Source organism: Ascaphus truei, chromosome 1, assembly GCF_040206685.1.
Source record: "Ascaphus truei isolate aAscTru1 chromosome 1, aAscTru1.hap1, whole genome shotgun sequence".
Lineage (NCBI taxonomy): Eukaryota > Metazoa > Chordata > Amphibia > Anura > Ascaphidae > Ascaphus > Ascaphus truei.
Window position 1 is genome coordinate 353,093,058 of NC_134483.1, and position 20,960 is coordinate 353,114,017.

Sequence of the window (20,960 nt, forward strand, 5' to 3'; positions counted from 1 at the left end):
CACATAAAGGTATCTTTTACGAACTGGTGTCAGTCTGTCAAGTATGTTGTTGTCAGAGGAGTGTGGTTCTCAGCTGACCTTAGGGTAGGAAAACACTGGACATAGCGTAGACTGTATGACAATTTAATAAATGAAGTAGTTATATTCCAATCTACTCACATGGTGCAAGATAAAAAACAGCATTTTAGATCTCAATGATCTCTGCAAATTTCGCTCTGTGCTGCCACCGGATGGAATCTCTCTCTCGGATCTTTCTCCTTCTCTGCTGTGCGTGTCACGGGTGCGTGTCAGCGACCAGAAGTGACGTCATCAGCATCCGAGGCTTCCGGTGGGTAGAGACAGCGTCACTCTACGCGTTTCACCTATCCTAGGCGTCCTCAGGAGTGACGTTGTGAGCAGTGTAGCTAGTATATATACACCCTCTAATTGGCATTAAATTAATTAACTGAAAAAAGCTGGTAGACACTTTACAATGGCTCAGATAAACTCTCTGATGTATAGCTTGAGTGATTGAACACGCGATCATGCAGGGCAGTCAGTGGGACTTTAATGCTGAATGCCTGTCCGTTTATATATTGGGCAAATGTGTTCTGACTTTATGCACCCTCATGATGTCCCTGCCGAGCAGCAGCAAGATCTTGGCTCCTTGTTCTACCGGCAGGATGTAGTTGGCTATCCCTTTGAGGTGCGGGTAATGACGTGCCATGTCCGGTGTGGGAATCTCGTCCCTGTTTGTGGCCATGTGGTTGCACTCGATGAGTGTGGGGAGAGCTATCTTCACTCTGTTATCCACCGAACGTATGACGTAACCGCTTGCTCTTCTCCCTGTCGACTCAGTTGACCCTGCACAGGTTCTGAGGGTGTAGGGTGAGGCATTGTCCTGTAAGTTGAATAGGTTGAAGAACTCCGTCTTCGCCAATGATCTGTTGCTTTGGTCGTCGAGGATCGCGTACATCCGAATAGCCTTCTCAGGTTGACCCTGGGGGTGTACTGCGACAAGGCATATTTTTGAGCAGGACATTTTGTCACCTTCTTTTCCGCAAACCTCAGTGCGCTGTGATGTGACGGATGTTGGTTCTCCTTCTTCTTTCTCCCCGCCATGCTCCGCTACGGAGGATCGGTTGTGGAGTTGGTGGAGTGTCAGCGCCTCTGGGTGTAACGATGTCACGTGCGTGTCACTTTCGCACAATGTGCATTTGATCTCTTCTTTACAGTCCCTGGCTAGGTGAGTCGTGGAACCGCAGCACCTGAAGCAAACTCTGAATTCTCCAAGTAACCTCTTGCGTTCCTCTAGGGACTTCATCCTGAACACAAAGCACTCGTTAAGTGGGTGTGGCTTCTTTTGTATGGGACATTCCTTGTTTGGGTCCCTTGGTTCCTTGTCTCCGGCGACCGACTGATCGGGAGTAGTTTGGGTCGTGGGAGGCACGTCCGTCCTGCGGACCGAGATGGGTGTTGGAGTGTTACCGTATCTCGCCACTGGTCTCTCATTCCTCAGGCTGCTTGCACTGTGTGTGGTTTGCGCACCTAGGATGAAACTGGGATCGTTCCTTGTCCTTGCCGCTTCGCGGATGAAGCTCACGAAGAATGAGAATGGGGGAAGGCGACTTGCTTCTCCCTTTTGTATTTGGAGCCTTGTGAGACCCATTTTTCTTGGAGTTGTAGGGTAGCTTCTCCAGGATGGGTCTCACTCCACGAGCTGAGTCTAGGGCGTTGAGACCTATTAAGGAATGGTCTTTCCTCGCGAACTCCAGTTCTTGCAGCAGGTCCCCGAGCTCTCGTAACTTCGAGTAGTCTTTAGTTGTGATCTTGGGGAAGCTGTCGATTCTTTTGAAGAGTGAATCCTCGACTGCTTCGGGGCTGCCGTAGGTCTCTTCTAGCCTTTCCCACACTAGGTCAAGACCTACTTGGGGTTGGTGCGCATTTGCCGCCCGAAGTCTCTTCGCGTGCTCCCTGGATTCGTTCCCCAGGAACTTGAATAGCAGGTTGGGCTCTTGCCTTGCGGAGAAGTCCAAGCTGTTGATTGCATCTTTGAACGTGAACTTCCACGTCCGGTAGTTCTCAGGGTGGTCGTCGAAGCTGATGAGTCCTGCGTGCACCAGGTCACGCCGGATCATGTACTTGGCTATGTCTGTCAGGCCTGAGGCATCGGCGTGTTGGTCCCGTTCTGAGGTAATTGCTGGGAGGGTCTGTGCGGTCGCCTCTTCCTTGGCGTGGACGCGTTATGGCTGCTGGCCGGTGTGAGGGGCTGTGTTTTCCCGTGTGGGTGTACCTGGATGGCGAGCCCGTTGTAGTGCATCCATGTGCGCACTGGCGTGTGGATCACTGTTGCGGCTGTGGCTATCCCAGGCAGCATGTACCATTGCAGGAACAGCATCTTCTCCTCGTGGGCCTAGCGAGTCTTCGGTGTCTGTGGAGTCACTCCATCTGTGTTGGGATGGTGCGCTGGTGTTTACACTGAAGAGGCTCCTTACGTAGTCTTCAGTGCGTTGGATTGGATCCTCTGAGGCTATCCGTTTATATGGTAGATCCCCGCCGTCCTGTCTTGCGGCTGCTTCTAAGACTTCAGCTTGGGCTATGGCGGCGGCGGCTTCCTTCTCTTGGTTTAGGGCCTCTAGGTTGACGTTCACCTCCGCCTTTTTCCGTGCAGCGGTGGCAGTGGCTGCCTGCTCCTCCTCTTCTAAGCGGGCCCTTTCTAGTTTCATGACTGCCTCTTTCTGAGCGTATTCGGCCCTGGCACGTGCGGCCTCTGCGGTGGCTCGCGCCTTGGTAGCGCTCGCGCTTGCGCTTGACGCGTGAGATTGTGCTGATCTTGCTGACCTTGATGAGTGCCTGGATGTGCTGGAGCGCTGTGATGCTGTTTCCAGCAAAAGGTCTTTTCTCCTACTCTCGGCCTCCGTGATTGGATCGCACACGGCTGTCACGCGTTAGGTCAATGTTACTCTGTAAGTCTTTTTCTTGTAGGCTTTCGCTGGTGTTGGCCCTGGTCAGGTAAGTAATGTATGCTTCTGACAGCTCTTGATAACGTGAGTGATCAGTCCTTAATTGCGTTATTGCTTGCTCGAGCTGTTGAGCATAGTTGCCAACGCTAGTAACATTGCGTATTCTCAGTGTGGTTGTTTCCCAGGCCAACTCTAATTTTGCTCGGTGCGCTTCAATGTCAGTCTCATATTTTTCGTGGGCCTTTTGTGTCAGTGTGACTGTCCGTTTAGGCCTTGCGTCTGTCTGCGCCTGTTGCAGTTGCGCAGAGGTCTCTGTGTCTGAGTGATCGCTTTCCTGCGTGATGTCTGGTGAGGCTCTGAGTTCTGCCATGCTGTAGGTGTGTGTAGGCCTTTAGCCAGCGCGTGTGGCGTGCGGTCTTTTACCTTAGTCAACGATGGGCGTCTGTCTCAGATGATGCCGAGCGGTGTCCTGCGGCGTGCAGCGTAGGGGTAGCTGTACTCACAGGTGTCCGGTGGCTCTGACCCGTGTCCTGGCGGGTGTCCGGTAGCGTGGCCCTTGATGGCGCTAGCCGTGGGGACATGCACAGGGGTAGGTGAGATGGTGGCTCCTCACTATGGGGCTGTGCAGGGGGTGAACTCAGACAGAGAAAAGCAGTTAGGTTTGTGTAAGAAGCACTGTTTGTTTGCAAAGCTGCTGTGCAGTGTAGGCTGCTGCTTGTCTGTTAAGGCTGCAGGCTGTGTGCAGTTTGAGCTACTTGGTGTTTACTTTGTCTGCAGAGACTGCTCTGTTTTATCAAGGAGTCTGGAGTAGCAGCTCCTGTAAGTGTCTGTAAGGCACACGATATATTTTCACTTTTCTGGAAGCCAGGGGGTCACGTGTAAGATGACTTAGCTCAGATAGTGTCAACTCGGCCCTCTTTTCCAAGCACGACAAGGTCTGTTTCTTTTCTTACTTTATTTGTAGAAAGCAGGGAAAAACAGTCTCTTGTGTAGAGGTGTAGGTGTAGGACTAAATATCTCTGTGTGTGCTTAGTAGTAAAGGGAGGTGAAAAGATAATCCTGCAGTACCATTACATGGGTTACAGCAAGGTACTCACTCGTCCAGAGATATGGTGGAAAGGAAGTGCCAATGTGTGCTGGGTAATAAGATAGCCTGGGGACAGACCATCTGTGGGCAGAGCAGAGGGGGAGAAAGCAGACCAGTCCATTTGAGAGAAAGGCTGGGGCTGCTATGGCAACTCACAGGAGTGTCTGGGGGAGCTACAACATGTAGCAATAATGTTGCATCTCTAATACAGCAAGCTGCTGGGAGAGAGGAAATGGCACTGTATTTATCACACAAGCACTGTGTTTGTGTACAGATCCAAACACATACAGCTGGCACTGAGAAGCTGACAAGCAGGGCTGCAAAGAAAGGGGGGGGTGAAACAGAAGAGGCAGACAGGGGTATTCCTGTTCCATGACAAGCTCCTTACCTCTTCCTAGCTGTACCCGGTCCCTCCGCATTCCCAGGCTAACTGTGCTGTGACGCGTCAGCCGGCAGGGGCTACATCAGGTTTGTAATCCTGTGCGGCTATGCGTCACGTGGTGTGCCAGGGAGCCAATCAGAGAGGTGCTGGAATTCACTGGTGGGGGTATAGGGATGCCCCGGCTGGTGTATACTGTAGGTGAGTGCTTGGTTCGCAGGGCTTCTTGGTGCCAGCCCCCCACTCCCCCCCGGTAAACCCAGCGATATGTGTGATCAGTGTGTCCTGTGGCAGGGAGCTGTGCTCCACTTCCCCCCGCCCGACTAGAAGCCTCTGCTAATATCTGCAGGTGTCCGATGAACACTGCTGGAAACGGGGGAGACAGGGGGAGCACTGTGGAAGCACAGTGAGCCCTATGTCTCCCAGCAGTGATGGCCCGCCCCCTTCATCATGGCCACACCCACACGACCCATCTTGGCCATGCCCAACTGCACCGAAAAAAGCTCCCTTCAGACCGCAAATCACGGTGAAGTGCCGTGCATGCGCCGCCAGGACCCAAGGCAGGCGCCTGGCGTGTGCAGCAGGGTCTTAGCCTAAAGAACCTTAAAGGTCTCCTCTTTGCATAACAGAGGCAGAGGTGATAGAAACATCCTCAGCATACTGTATTTATCAATAAGATTGTCTTGTTTAAATAATCTGATTCCTTTTGCCCATGTCCTGTACCCCCAGTTGTGCTGCCTGAAAACTTTGATGAACAGTTTACATTGAGCAGGGAAAGCTAACACAATGGGAGAGCTTAATGGAGAGATTCTAGTTTGGGAGAGAAATAGCATGTAGTAGGATGAAAAATAGAGCAATAAAGAAAAAACACTTTGCAAGACAGTAAAACAAACTGTGCTGTGAACAGAGACGGAAAGGAAGAAATTACGGGTAGATGTGATAGCTTACAAAAGCCACAGAACATGGGAAAGTTAAAAGAGCAGAAAAAAGGAGTGGTGCTATTTATCAAGTCTCTAATTAGAAAACGGAGACTACAATAGTCCAAAAAAACTGTATTCACTCAAGTATATTACAATAATAAGATAAACACAGTCTGTAGACAATGTTTTTCAGGATTTAATTGATATGTTTTGCATGTAGGTCACATTTGAAAAAATTCTGCAGGAGGAAAAACATGTATTTCGATACAATTTGTGGTCATGATTTCCAGAAAATATGTCATTAATTAAGTAATAATCCCCTCAGAACATGGCATTACTGGCTAATAATGCCCTGGGTGGATGAGATGAAGGCTTGAGGCGAAGCTGAGGGACTTTAACCCAGCCAGGGGATTATTGGCCAGAAATGCCCTGTTCTGAGGGGATTGTTACTATTATAGGCTAAATGTAGGCTTTTTTTTTCATAAATAATAATAATAGACACTTTTGTATAGTTGTATAGATTTTTTTATTAAAATAAAATGGTAAATACATTAAAGCACATCTATATACGCTTATGAGAGAGTGAGAGAGAGAGTGAGAGAGAGAGTGAGAGAGAGAGTGAGAGAGAGAGTGAGAGAGAGTGAGAGAGAGTGTGAAAGAGAGAGTGAGAGTGAGAGAGAGAGAGTGAGAGAGAGAGAGAGAGAGAGAGAGAGAGACTGCAGCCACAAACAAACTGCAGACACTTTGCAGCTACACACTCTCTCCCTCCCCAATTTAACTATATCTGTCAGCTCTGTTCACGAGGGAGAGGGAGGAGTCACTGCCTGCTGCTCCTATCTGGCCAATCCCCTGCCCTGTCTGAGAGATGTTCCTGCCTCCTGACCAATCCGCTGCCCTGCCTCAGAGCTGTTCTGAAAGCTGATTGGCTGGAAATAAACACATTGGAAATACACCCATTGCAAGCTGCAAAAATTCCGGGCATTACTGAATGAATAATGCCCAGAATTTTATCCAATCAGAGAGCAGGGATTTCAGTAATGCCCGGAATTTTACAGCTTTAGCTTATAAATAGCATTAAACATATTGATTTTTTGCCATTCTTTTTATTTCCCCTCCGCACCAAGAAAGTTGGTTATCAAAGTTTACCGGCTGCAAAACAAGAGCAAATAAATTGCAATAGATTTATCAAAGAAATAAGTCCCACAGAAAACATTCCTGAAACAGTGAGAATTATGTTTCGTGTGAATTTTTTTTATATAGGGATTTTGTTCTGTCTTGTCAGTTCCATATAATATGCAAACGATGTAATGCAAATGAGGAAATATTACCATGTTTATTTTCAAATCAGCATCCATTTTACAGTGAATTTATACTGTAAGCAGTAGCTACTGGTTTAAATTATCTCTGGATATTTAGCAATCAGATGTACACAGGAGGCTAATCATCTCTTTGACATAATCATTATGTTGTTCCCTTTTTGGCTCTTGCCTAGAGATGGGCCAACTAGCCAAAATCCAACTGGCACATGACTCCTTAAAGGCATATTGGGCCCTAACAAATCCAGAATTGCTTCTCCTGAATCTGCCACTGGTTACCTCCTGCGTGATTGATCACATTTTAAATCCATGTGCACCTCTGCTTAGCCCATCTAACTTCCTTTGTGATTGTGAGGGAAGGAGGAGGGAGCGTAGGACTGGGCTGGTGGCAGGGTGAGTATGTGGGTAGTCAGGTTGGGACCGTCAGGGCGGGATTTTATACATTTGCGATTTTTCAGTAGTAGAAAAAAAAACAAATGCGCCTTTTTTAACCAGCTCCGCGAAGATCTGTGGCTGAAATGAATTTACTAATCCGCGGCAGATTCAAATTTCTGAGAAAACATTCGCCCATCTTTATTCTTGCCTTGTATCTCTGTACAAAACATACTAAATTGGCACAGATATTATTGAGTTCTTCCATCCTATTTCAGTAGTGATAACATATACAGGTGTAAATGATACTGTGTCACAAATATTAATTATCCTCCCACTGGCTGTTCACTGACGTAACCTAGTTCACGTTTCACTTGTGCTCAGAGGACAGAGAGAGAATACGTGAAGCTTTAAATCTATTTGCATTCCCACAGCTATAAACAGCCCATGGTATGCAATATTCCATGCATTGACTTAACTACAGTATTACTTCATTTAGGCTGATTTTATAACACAGTTTCACTAAGACTTTAATGATTAACTTTCAAAGTTATAGTAATGTTTTTTCCAGTTGCATTTACAATCAATGTTAATGTATGTTTTCTATTTTATAGGTAATTAAATGCAAGGCCGCTGTGGCCTGGGGCCCCCATGACCCGCTTAGCATTGAGGAGATTGAAGTCGCTCCCCCAAAAGCTTATGAAGTTCGCATAAAGGTGAAGATGACCTGTTAATTTTTCCGTTTTCAGCATCTGTCCTCAAAATATAAGTAGGCGAAAGATTTCTGCACATTTAGGTGGCGTCCATGCTGCCGAAGACTGCACGGAGGCGTGCGCAGCACGATCACTTTGCCTTAAGGCATTGATCGCGCCCATAGACCCCGCGCGACAGAAGTATGGGGTGTGCGGTGTGCGAGGAATCAGTTCAAACTGATTCATCGGTGCAACGGGCAGGTCACATGAGCAGTTCGCCCAATGAGGGCGAACTAGCTCTGTGATGTCACAGGCACGCCCCTATACACACCCCTAGATGCCCCCAACAGCGCGTCTACCTTATCCACCAAACGCTCCCGCTTCACACAGGTGACGTCACGCATGCGCATGCCTCCGCGCGGACGAAGGCTGTATAGATGCTGCCATTCTTTTTTAATTACTGTAAACGTTTGTATTGACTGTTAAAAGGAGATTTTCTTGCATCTGATCATTTACTGTCAAACATTTATTTAGACCAGGAGTGGACACCTTCAATCCTCAAGGGTTACAAATAAGTGAGGTTTTCATAATATTCCTGCCTCATCACAGGCGGCTCAATCAGAGGCTGTCAGTAGGAGTGAGCCACTGATTGAGTCACCTGCACTGAAACAGGGATATCCTGAAAACCTAACCTGTTGGTGGACCTTGAGGACTGGAGTTGGCCACCACTTATTTAGACTCACCTGAATTTATGTAATTATCCAAGTGATTACAGTTTTACAAGGAGACATGATGCTGCATATTGTAGTTTTCTGTACAAGAGTCAGTATCTAAATCAGAATCTCATGACTTCATGCAGATTGTGGCCTCAGGGATTTGCCGCTCAGATGACCATGTTCTGAGTGGAACAATGAGTGGCTTGAAATTTCCAGTGATTTTGGGCCACGAGGCTGCCGGTATAGTGGAGAGTGTGGGAGAAGGAGTGACTAAAATAAAACCAGGTAAGACTAGCAATAAAGCAGAACCCAGGTATAATGTCTTCCCTTACATTGTTTTAGTTCAAGATAATTTTTTCTACTCCCAGTGAACTGAAAATAATCCACGTTACTTTGCACATTAAAAAAATGTAGCCGAGCCCCTACCCTGCCTCTAGTGCGGGTGAGCTGTCAGTTAGTTGGCCGGAGCTCCGTCCAATCGGGAGGTGGGGGTGGCCATTTTGATAATCATGCATGCGCAGTTTGAGGAGTGTGGCGGTCATCTTAGGACAGCTCCGCAGATGCAGCTGCGGTTCTACAAGTCCCAGAATCCCAAGAGAGAGGGACTGCAACACATAGGACTGTACCAGTCAATGGAATCCGAGCACTGCGAGAAACAGGATACACTCCGTGCGCGGAAGGCCAGCAAGTCAGTCTAGACGGAGAAGGCAAAGAAGAAGGTAGCATCCAGGGAGCAGTGCTTCCTGGCCTAGGCCTAGATCTTGCCCTAGGCACCAGTTAGGCCCTGAGCTATAGTAGAGGAGTGTTGTAGGGAAGGCCCCAGATAGGGACTCTTCCCCTTATGACGCTAGGAGACTTTGATACATATCCCCCATTGCTTACACGGATTTATGTTTAAATATATATATATACTGCACCGACACACTTTATTCGAGCAAATACCCAGTATGTACCTGGCAGATACCTGGAATGCGCCGCTCCTCACCTCTGACAAGCCCCGTTGCGTTTGCCTTCCCAGCCTGGGTTCATGCCTGGCTGACGGGCGGCTGATCTGTTAAATGATAATGATTAGGATTTAATAGGCTGCAATGCTTCGCGTGTCTACCAGATGGCATAAATTCATGAATTGTAATGCAGTATATATATATATACTGTGCAGTATTGCAGCCAGCGGGAATAAAATGCTTTAATCCCTGCCTGGAAAATAACGCAATGCACTCGGGCAGAAAACAGTCACAAACCTCAATACACCCGAGTATACCCGAATTCGTGGGACTAGCCGAGCTCAAATAAAGTGTGTCGCCAGTGTATATTTATTTATTTTATTTATAAAATATTTTACCAGGAAGTAATACATTGACAGTTACCTCTCGTTTTCAAGTATGTCCTGGGCACAGAGTTAGGACAAATAATACATGGTTACAAATACAGTTACATAAATGAACAGGGTATACATTATATACAAGACATTGCATGCACTGTTAAAGAAAATATATATTATGGGCGAATGAAACAGTTACAGACCAGATTAAAATGTGAGACAGCCTTAGATTTGAAAGCACTTAGACTGGTGGTGGATGTGAAAGTCTCTGGTAGGTTGTTCCAGTTTTGGGGTGCACGGTAAGAGAAGGAGGAACGTCTGGATACTTTGTTGAGCCTTGGGACCATGAACAGTCTTTTGGAGTCTGATCTCAGGTGATAAATGCTGCATGTGGTAGGGGCTTGTTCAGATAGCTGGGTAGCTTGCCCATAAAGAATTTAAAGGCAAGACAGGAAAGGTGAACTTTGCGCCTAGACTCTAGTGATGACCAATCCAGTTCAAACAAAAAAAAATAAACAATAAAAAAAATCAAAGTAGCGCCTCTATAATAACCTGCTAACTGTGTGTATGTCTAACTAGCTGTGATTACACAACCAATGGTTTGGCTAAGATAGGTAAATGAATAAAAAACCTATGTTACTTTAAGATAATGCATATAAAATTACAAGTAATATAACTTTAATAAAAAATATATATTAAAATGTGAAAGATATAAAAAAGTAATAAAAATAAAGTAAAAAGTCAATGGATCAATCCATAGAAAACCTTAAAAACACACAGAGTCCTGTTCCAAGTAAACGCATCCAGGTATTAGGCAGCCCGTTTAGAAGGGATCACTACTCCCTGTAGATACCTATGGAAAAAAAAAGAAAAAAAACAGGCGCACACCTAGTGCATTAAAGTTTAACAATTCGGTTTATGGAACAATAAAAACAGACAAATGCCCACTCACAAGTGTACACGGTATACAAGCAGGTATGAGATAGGCCCTCATAAGCCAATACTGCCGTCCGACTCAGCAATGGTGTCCTCTCCTGTATACTATCCGCGTGGTCTCCTTCAACCGGAAGTGACGTCCACCCGGTCGGGTGCCCCGCAAAGGAAATCCCTCCGGGAACCAGGCCCTTAGCTGCCTGCTTCTGGTTGCTGCACCACCAGGGGAAACGGAGGATCCGGACTTCTGTTTTGCTTTGCCTCTCACAACCTGCAGTATTCTCAGTCCGTAGTGAAGGTCTCCGTGGGACAATGTCTCCTCTGCCTTAGCCACGCCCTACGCGTTTCATCATTTATGATGACTTCATCAGGGGCTCAACCCAGAATCCCTTGCTGCAGTGGAAGTGCTGTGTGCTGGGTGATAATGGTGAAAGGCGGGGTTGCAGACCTGCCTAAGACATGCAAATGAGCATACAGTATATTTACATTTGCTATATGCTTTGCTGTGGATGGTTTTTGTCACTTTTTTTTTACTCACCATAACGTTACTATATATATATATATATATATATATATATATATATATATATATATATATATGTGTGTATGTATGTATGTATGTATGTGTGTGTGTGTGTGTGTGTGTGTGTGTGTGTGTGTGTGTGTGTGTATATATATATATATATATATATATATATATATATATATATATATACACATATATATTGTGATGCCTCTGTCACATTGCGGGTTCTTTTGTTCCATATTAAAAGCAAGAAACTGAAGAGTTCGTTGAACAGGGTTTTATTTACAGGCGATAAACCAAAATACAATAAGCCCATCGTCCCTTTAAAAAACAAACAAAGCATAAAATAAAGATCTACTCCTATTTAGGAGACTGTCTACACAGCATGTTCTTCTCTACTTTGCTGGCCAAATAAATTTGTTACCAGTCCAAAACACTCTCCCGTTTAGGGTTAAGGTCTATCTGACAATACCAAAAGTCCATAGGCATAAAAATATACATTATTAAGTCCTTATCTGTTGGGGACTCGATCCCAAGGGAGTCCAGGAAATCCCTCTGGATCCAGAAACCTGGACAGGACAGCCCAGCTCCCACAGCAGTCTCTTGTCCTTAACTCTTTAGCAGGCTTGTTCTTCCTGGGTGGGCAACCCAGGCAGTCCCAGCAGGCGTGGGGAACTGTGCCAACCAGCTTCCTTCCTGGCCAGGGAAAAGTATATCCCCCTCTCTGGGGAAAATAATCTCACTGTGGCAGCTCTCTGTCTGCCTTTTAAACTCCTGTTCATTCAGGAGACCAGCCTTATTAGCTGTAGGTGCTGCTAGCTTTCCAGAAGAGTTCTTAGTGCTTTGTCTGTGCCCAGGAATGGACAATAATACAATCTATTTGGGGCAAAATAGTATACAGTATAACTGCCAGTTTCAAAAGCTCTTTGTCTTACCCATTATCTTAAAATAGAGCTAAAATCCTGACACAAAAAATGGTGACATCCTTAATATTAAAAAGACATACATTTTTAGAGTTCAATAATGTTTCATTTTGGATATTTAATTTTTATTGTGTTCAGTTTTGCAGTTTTAATATATGTATTTATTTTTTCTAGGAGACAAAGTCATCCCGCTTTTCATGCCTCAGTGTGGAGAATGCAGATGCTGTGTAAATCCGAAGAGCAACTTATGTTATAAAACTGAGTTAGTTATCATTTTTATCATATTCATGTCAGAGCCTCTGGAGACTTCACCTGTTATGGTTGTTTAATAGCATGCATTTTTGATCAAATGGTATCTTTTCTTGGAACACGTGGTTTAGGCCCCGGCCAGGGTGGCGTGAGTGGGCGGGCGCACTCACGCTGGCCGCGATGAAACACATTGCGGCAATGTGGTTGAGCAGGGCGCAGTGCACAAGCGCCAGTGCGCCCATTCCCTACCTGGCTGCAGCCTTAGAGTGTCTCAGATTTAATCAGAATGTACATTGAAAGATTTTACAATCATTACAATGCAATAAATTCCAGTGCAGAAAAAGAAATAAGGAACTATGCAGGGACCACAAAGTTTACATTGTGATCACAAAGCATGTTATCATTTTAGAGTCATGAGGACTGTGGAAATACAATTTTAAATGTGTTTAAAATCATTTAAAAAAAATATTTCCCTGGTATCTTTTTTTTGGGTGTGTTTTGTCTCCCCACATAGACATGACATGCATAAATACTCATATTTCCACTCCCCACTCCTGCAACCCAACTTACTAAGTAACACTAAAGAGTAATACACTGTATATATGTAAATATGGTAGAAGTAACCACAGCAGAATTAATATTAAAAAAACGAAATACCTTTGCGAGCTCTACACATGTGCTATATATAAAACTATATGGTATAGACAGTACAACTACAATCATGTATGATTAGAAATGAATGCCTGAGGGGAGGTGCAACGGGAAATTAATCTCTCAAATCTAATGGAAAAAAAAAGAAAGTTCCCAGCACTCAAACAGCAAAAAATATCAAGTAGACAAAATAGATTAAAAGAAAGGTATTTACTAAAAACAGATCAAAATATGTCAAGGCTAGTACAAAAAGCAGAATACACATATAGCTGACTTTCAAAATACGGATACGAACAGAAAAGCAAACTATAATAAAAAATAAACGTATAAACTTATCCATAATGATATGGAATAAACATCAAAAAAGGGGGAGACAAAAAGCACGTGAATCAAGGAGAGGGACAAATGAGCAAAAAAGTGCAAAAGAAATGCGTGGGGAGTGTAAAGAAAAGGGGGAATAAAGGTACAGAAGCAAATGAAAAAATGTGCTGTATATAAATGAAGAGAAAAGCACCGGGAGACTGTTAGTCAGTATAAGAGCATGTTCTTTAGTGAACGAAAAAGTTCAAACAATATTGCATAAAGGATAAAAAAAAGTATTCAGCAATACATGTCACCTCACTATTGTTTATTTTAACATAGAGAAAATGAGACAAGTTTTTTCACACTAGTGCTGCACAACCTATCGTAACAGATGGATAGATGCAAGCCAAATAAAAGTAACAACAGTGAGATGTGAACACACACATCCATACAAACACACATCCACGCATACATGCACACACACACACACACACACACACACACACTAATACATACATTTGAGTGCAGGCAGCGGCGCGCAAAGATGAATTTCTTCATCTTCGCCGCTGTCTCTCGGCTCCCCTCTCCCTGCCGTACGCGCACGCGTCCCTCGTATAGAAAGGCTGACTAACATCAGCCAACTAAAAAACTGCGCGCACGGCTCTATAGAACGTGCCTAATAGATTGATCACGTAACAGCATAGAAAATGTCACTACTCACAGCACTTGAAGACGATCCGGTCTCAAGAAGGTGCGTGCATCTCCGTTGAGGTATACAATACAAAGCAAGTTGAAAATCCCGAGCAGCCCAACAGCCAGGGAAAGGAAAGCACAGCGCAACAAAAAACGGGAATCTTGCCGATATAAAGGCAGGATTTATTCTTCTTAACAGGAATACATCAGTAGCACAGGCATTGACAGGATAAAACGCTTGAACAGCGCGAAACGCGTACGAGGATCACTCCTGTTCAATGCCTGTGCTACTGATGTGTTCCTGTTAAGAAGAGTAAATCCTGCCTTTATATCGGCAAAAACTGGGAATGATGCATACAAAGGATTCCACTCTACGTTGTCACTGTTATATTTTCAAAGAATTTTTTATACTGAAAAAGAAATTGTGACATGAGGGTGCCTGCAGTGTCATTTTGTTTTAGTGAACTCTTTCAAGTGCTATATATATCCCCTCAAACACACCTCCAAAACACATGTGGAAAGACATGTGAACAAAAACTGGGCACACCTGAGATGCCTGAGAAATATGCTAAAGGGAGTAATTTGTATATCCAATTCGCAAATTAACCCAGGTATAGATCTCTCTCATAATGCCCACTGGTGAAATTGCATCCATTCGTATGAATTTGCATGCAAATACTTGTTCGCCAATCAAATATTAAAAGAAACCCTGCAAGGACCGAATTGTGACACATTCGCCAATCTCTTCTAACCATTACATCCATTCCTGTAGTAAGGTCTCCTTCTACCATGTTAATAAATAAATAATACATATAATTAACAAACAATAATACATAAAGTGCTCATGTCACCTTTACGTGTATGGGCTGTTGGATATCTTTTTTTCTACAAAATATATGAATCAGATTAGGAAAGTTGCTGGCCTCCTTATCTAATCATAAAGAGAAGAATTAAAGATAAAAAACATACCTAAAAACCTAAATGTAATAATTTAAAAACATATGAATAACATCAAAAACACAAGTAATATATAATGGTACTTAAATACCAGGGAAAATATATCATAATGTAATACATAAATGGCATTATATAATACATCTAAAGTGAACACAAAACGCGAGATAACAAGTATGCTGTATACTATATGAACATAATCAAGTTTTATTTGATCAAAATCCACCAATTATTAACCCAAATTATTACTTGACATATACAAGTGTAAATTAGTATATTACAAAAAAGGGTTAGCTGCCAATCAATATTCAGACCCATAGGGAAGCGCGTTTGGAGAATGAAAATCCAATACGCCTCCCTACGGTTCAGAAGATTGACGCGATCACCTCCTCTAGGTTTACAATTAACCAATTCAATGCCCAGGAAGGAGAAATTCCCAATCCCTCCTTGACCACATTCTGTGAAGTGTTTAGAAACAGGATGATTTGTATCTTTCAATCTTATGAGCCCTAAATGCTCTAACATCCTGACCCTGAGAGCTCTACTCGTTCTTCCCACATATCTTTTGCCGCAGCCACATGTTATGAGATATACGACAAATTGACTTTTACAACTTATGAAATTATTAATATAAAATTCCTTGATTTTACATTTAATCCCATCATGTGACTGCGGCAAGACATCCTGAAAAAAACTTTTTGCCGGCTTCATATGTTTACATACGCTACAAGAACCACATTTAAAGGAACCCCTGGTGATAAAAGGTCTATCAGACCCAGGAGTAATTAGGTGACTTGGGGAAACATATGATCCAATTGTTCTCGCTCTACGGTATACGAATGCAGGACCAGATTCAACATATTTTTTAAGAACAGGGTCCATAGATAGGACATTCCAATGTTTGGAAATAATAGAGTTAATTTTTCCACTTTGTTTATTAAATTGTGAAATAAAAAGAGGACATTTATTATTGGAATTTGCCAATCCATGTGCACCGTGCTTGTTCACATATTTCTCCTTATTAGTACCAAGACGGGAATCCCCAGTAGAACATGTGGGTAACAATGACACCCTCTCTGTTTGCAACGCATTATCAAAAGCAACTGCTACTGTATATGGGATTGGGAATATCCCCTGTCTGAAAACCTTTTTACCAGATCCTCAGACTGAGAAAGAAAACCACTGGGTGTAGAGCAGTTTCTTCTCAGTCTGAGGAACTGTCCCTTAGGTATGGCTTTAATTACATGAGATGGATGGCAGCTGTTCGCCCTAAGAAATGTATTCCTTGAATTTAATTTCCTGTAAACAACTGTTTGGATTAATTTGTCAATGTCCACAAATAATTGTAGATCCAGAAATTCAATGTGATGAGAATGAAAGTTTAAAGTAAATCTCAGATTAGGAACATATCATGAGTGCTTTTAAAAAAACAAAACTGTTTGTGTCTCTTAAACAGCATTGGTAAATATGTTGGGCTGATGTCTGACAACACCAGCAGATTTACCTGCAAGGGGAAGCTGATATACCACTTCATAGGCACCAGCACCTTCACTGAATACACTGTGGTGGACGAAATATCTGTTGCTAAAATACGTGACGATGCCCCCCTGGATAAAGTCTGCTTGATTGGCTGTGCGTTTTCCACAGGATATGGCTCTGCTGTGAACATTGCCAAGGTAAGTGTTAATTTATCATTAATCATTAGGAAGTAAAAAAACATGATTGGATGCTACTGCGGGTTTCACAAACATAAAATATGCATTTTCACAGGGGACAAAATGTTGATGTGTTTTAAGGCTTAGTTGAGGGGTCAGCATGGACCTTCAGCATTTGGTAGTAAACAGCTACTGTAGGACACAATCAGACGTTCTACAATATTATTGCATCCTAGTAAACTAGGCTGTAAAAGTGTTGGGAAAACTGCATCAAATTTATCACACAAAAAAGTTCCATAGCTTCCAATTGAATACTTTTTTTTTGTAATGAATCTGACACTATTTTTGTACAACTTTCTGCCTTTGTTTTGCAGCCAGAATACTATGATAAATAATCTGCATTGTGTTCTACTTTAGACACTATTCTCAAAGTATCCAAGCTGCAAACCTGCATAAACTGTGATAGATGAGAATGCCTTCAGTGATGAATCCAGTGCAGCACATCTTACACAACTTTCATAGTCATGGGACTTTGATAAATATCTAAACAACATCTAATCAACAGTCATGGGGGTGTGTTTATTACATTCTCCAGGTTAATAGAAACACTGCTCCAGATTTATCTAAGGAGCAAATTCCATTGTTTCAATACGATTCCTTTTCTTTGATAACCCTGGGGACTGTTTTTTTTTTGGCCAACAAGCTCCAGTTTTGCAGCCTGGAGACGTTGATAACTAGATTACTGAATGGCTTAATTTGCAGTAGGTGTTATTTATCAGTCATATTGCAGCAAAGTAATGCAAAATCTGCTGGCGGGGAAACAGAATGGAAATTTCTTCATTGGTAGACTTGGTACATTATTTGTTATGCATTTTGCAGCCTGCAGACTTTTATAACCAATCCCCATAGTGTATTAATAAGCTGCATTCCTTATGAGGTGTTCACAAAGTATATCAATCTACCAGACAAGGCATCTGACTTTTCTTTAACTCACATTAAAGGGCAAATCATGTTCTCTTCCAAATGTTTACTTCATGCTTGAAAGGACCGTAGGGTACATGCTTAGAAGACCAATCATTTTATATACATGGGGTCGTCAAATTCAGTCCTCAAGGGCCACCAACAGGTCAGGTTTTAAGGATATCCCAGCTTCAGCACAGATGGCTCAAGCACAGATATCCATTTAAAACCTGCTGATTGAACTACCTGTACTGAAGCAGGGATGTCAATAAAACCTGCCCTGTTGGTTGCTCTTGAGGACTTAGTTTGGCCACCCCCCTCGTGTACACCGTAAAAAACATTAACAAAAGGGATGCTTGTACAATGATTTCCTGTGATATGCCATATACTGTATTACTCATTTGTGTAAGCTAGGGGTGGCCAATCATTTTTTTTCAGATGAGCAGACAAATGGGCACATTTTTTTCTGGCGGACCATTGTCCTATTGCTCCCTCCCCGTCTTTTACTCAATTTCTCCCCCCACCCATCTTTTCTCTCACTCAATTTCTTCCCCCCCATCCTCCTCTGTCACTCAATCCACTCTTCTCTCACTCAATCCCCATACTCCTCTCATCATTCTACTCCGTCCCCCCTTTTTTTCACTTAACTCCCCACCCCATCACTACTCTAAGCATTTTACCTTGGGATGTGGGGGTGGCCTCTTTTCCCGCAGCAGAGCGGAGCTGGGGCCCATCAAGCAGATGCAGACGTTTGACTCAACTTCTGGGCAGACCCAATTTCTGGTACTGGTGGACCATTCCAAATGGCGTCATGCTGGTCAACTCTGGTCTAAACCCTTAGGAGTGTACGTTTTTGTTTTGCTCTATCAACCCGTTGTTTTTATTTTCAAAAACATTGTCACAGAGAGATTCAGAGAACCCCTGCCTGTGCATCATTTTACTGGGCTCCAAACTGTAAATTATTTGGAATCAAAACGGCCCAACATTTAAAAAAAAAATTAGGCACACATTTGGCACCTTAGAAAGGCTTGGATGCCCTGCTGTTTTGGACCGAAATGAAGTCTTGCAATACTTCTAACATACTCTCTGTTGCTCCCTTAATTTTCTATGAATAGTCAATAGTTATGCATATTGAGTGGAATGAAAAGCAAGTCATCCCTAAATCAGAACTGGGTGTGCAGTCCACCCTGCATTGCCAGCACTTTATTTGGGGAAGTTTGGAGGAATGTGACTTTGAACTGATCTGACTATATCATGGTGAATTGTGTTATGATTCAACACTTCTGTCTGAACATTTCCCCCACTACAGGTTGAGCCTGGATCCACCTGTGCTGTATTTGGGTTAGGAGGAGTCGGCCTCTCTGTAATCATTGGATGTAAAGTAGCCGGTGCTGCCAGGATCATTGGGGTAGACATAAACAGTGACAAGTTTGCAAAAGCTAAAGAGTTAGGAGCCACTGAGTGTATCAACCCAAAGGACAATGAGGATCCCATCCATGAGGTGCTGACAAAGATGACTAATGAAGGAGTGGATTATTCTTTTGAATGCATTGGAAACACTGATATAATGGTTAGTAGCACATTCCAGCAAATATGATTATCATGTGTTCTAGAAAGTAAATCTTTTCTAATGAGCAGAATGTTAACAGTGTTGTTGATATCCCGGCTGCAGCACAAGTGGCTCCATCACAGGCTTACTCTTTGATTGTGTCGCTGATTGAACCACCTATGCTGAAGCTAGGAGATTCTGAAATCCCGACCTGTTGGTGGGTGGGGAGGGGGGGCTTGAGGACTGGAGTTGAGCACCCCTGCTTTACGGTACTGGGTTTTATTTATTATAAAATAAAGCCATTTCACTGTCACCATGGGAAAAAGGTTATCTGATGTTAATATTACTCCTATCTTGTTCTGCTGATATAAATGTGCGGCCCAAGATTTTGTAACAAATTAATAGATTTCTATAAACATGGATATGTAGTGTTGCCTAATTTTTAAGTGTCACAAATTAAAAAAAAAAAAAACAATTATATTATCAACTACAGGCGGTCCTCGTTTATCCAACAGAATCCGTTCTGGAAGTAGCGTTGGATAGTGAAACCGTTGTAAAGTGAGTCCCATGTTAATCAGTGGAGATGGGTGTTGGATAACGCATTCCGGCGTCGGAAAACAGCCCCTAGGTTTGCATTGTAAAGCGTTGGATATGCCATTCGTTGTAAAGTGAAACGTTGGATAGTGAGGACTACCTGTATAGTATATGCCTCATTTGGGACTTGAAAAATAATTTTATACAATCAAACTGTAAAATATGTTGTTTGTTTATTAAAACATACTATATCTATTTTAAACGTTGAAGTAGGTTCCTGGATTTCCAATGTTTTCTTTTAAGGAAGGAATCGTATGAAGTAGCACGTCTTAGAGAATGTGGCCCTATGGCTACCCAGGCACCAAAATCAGACCAACAGCTTTTCGTTAATGCATATTGTGCCTATAAAATTATGTGTATAACTGTATGCATATAGGAACATATTTCTCTTATTACGCTACCACCACAATAAAAACTCTGCCAAAAGGGGATTGTTAACTGTGTGAAAGGAACTTAAGTGTCAACTTGTTGCCATCCCTGCTAGAAGAAAACGTGCACACATGATACTGTAGTTGTGTATACTTTATTATATTTTTCTTAGTAATGTTAGAAAGTTGAAAAGGTTAAAAGTGTTTCCACCCCCTATATCATCAAAGCAAAACCTGTTCAGCTCTTTTTATTTGTGTGTCTTTTCCTCAGACATCTGCTCTTGTGTCCTCTCATTTTGGCTTTGGGACCTCAGTTATAGTTGGAGTGGCTCCTTCAACAGCTAAAATTTCCTTTGATCCTTTACTGATCCTCACTGGACGCACCTTGAAAGGGGCGCTGTTTGGAGGTACTGTACTTTATGTGAAGATCATGTAGCAGCACTATGATACTCTGTATACATTATTCAACATAATCGAAGCCACATAACAAAATGTAACAAACAGGAAAAAATAGACGTGGATAAAATTATAAATTATTAGTAAATAAGGGACAGCAGCTGTATTTTTGTTGAATAATCCTTAATCGGCATTTAATCCCACTGCAAATATATTTATTTATATGGATGCTTTTGCTATTCAGTTTAAACAATAAGGAACAGATTATATTATGTTTTTGAACAATAGGTATTCTATAAAGTTTATATTTACTAGGGCTGCAATAAAAGTGAAATATTATATTATTTTTGAAGGGTTTCAAATTTTCAATCCTCCATTAAACTAAAATAATTTTCTATTTCCTTCTACTTTGAAGTGTGATCTCAGGTGAAATCGCAGTGCCAGATCTCCTTGTGACCTTG

The 20,960-nt window shown here is 42.8% G+C and overlaps 1 protein-coding gene across 3 annotated transcripts in view; it reads left to right on the forward strand.

Annotated features, from left to right (window-relative positions):
- Positions 1–20,960, forward strand: part of LOC142499690 (alcohol dehydrogenase 1-like) — a 115,085-nt gene that overhangs the window by 85,855 nt on the left and 8,270 nt on the right. For 2 of the 3 annotated variants that reach the window (XM_075609441.1, XM_075609431.1), the window contains exons 2-7: positions 7,631–7,732; positions 8,568–8,709; positions 12,302–12,389; positions 16,434–16,653; positions 18,902–19,162; positions 20,375–20,510. In XM_075609441.1, the coding sequence (XP_075465556.1) occupies positions 7,631–7,732; positions 8,568–8,709; positions 12,302–12,389; positions 16,434–16,653; positions 18,902–19,162; positions 20,375–20,510 (949 nt within the window). Of the gene's footprint in view, positions 1–6,820; positions 7,038–7,630; positions 7,733–8,567; positions 8,710–12,301; positions 12,390–16,433; positions 16,654–18,901; positions 19,163–20,374; positions 20,511–20,960 lie in introns of all 3 variants that reach the window. The other variant, XM_075609452.1, reaches the window with a different exon arrangement.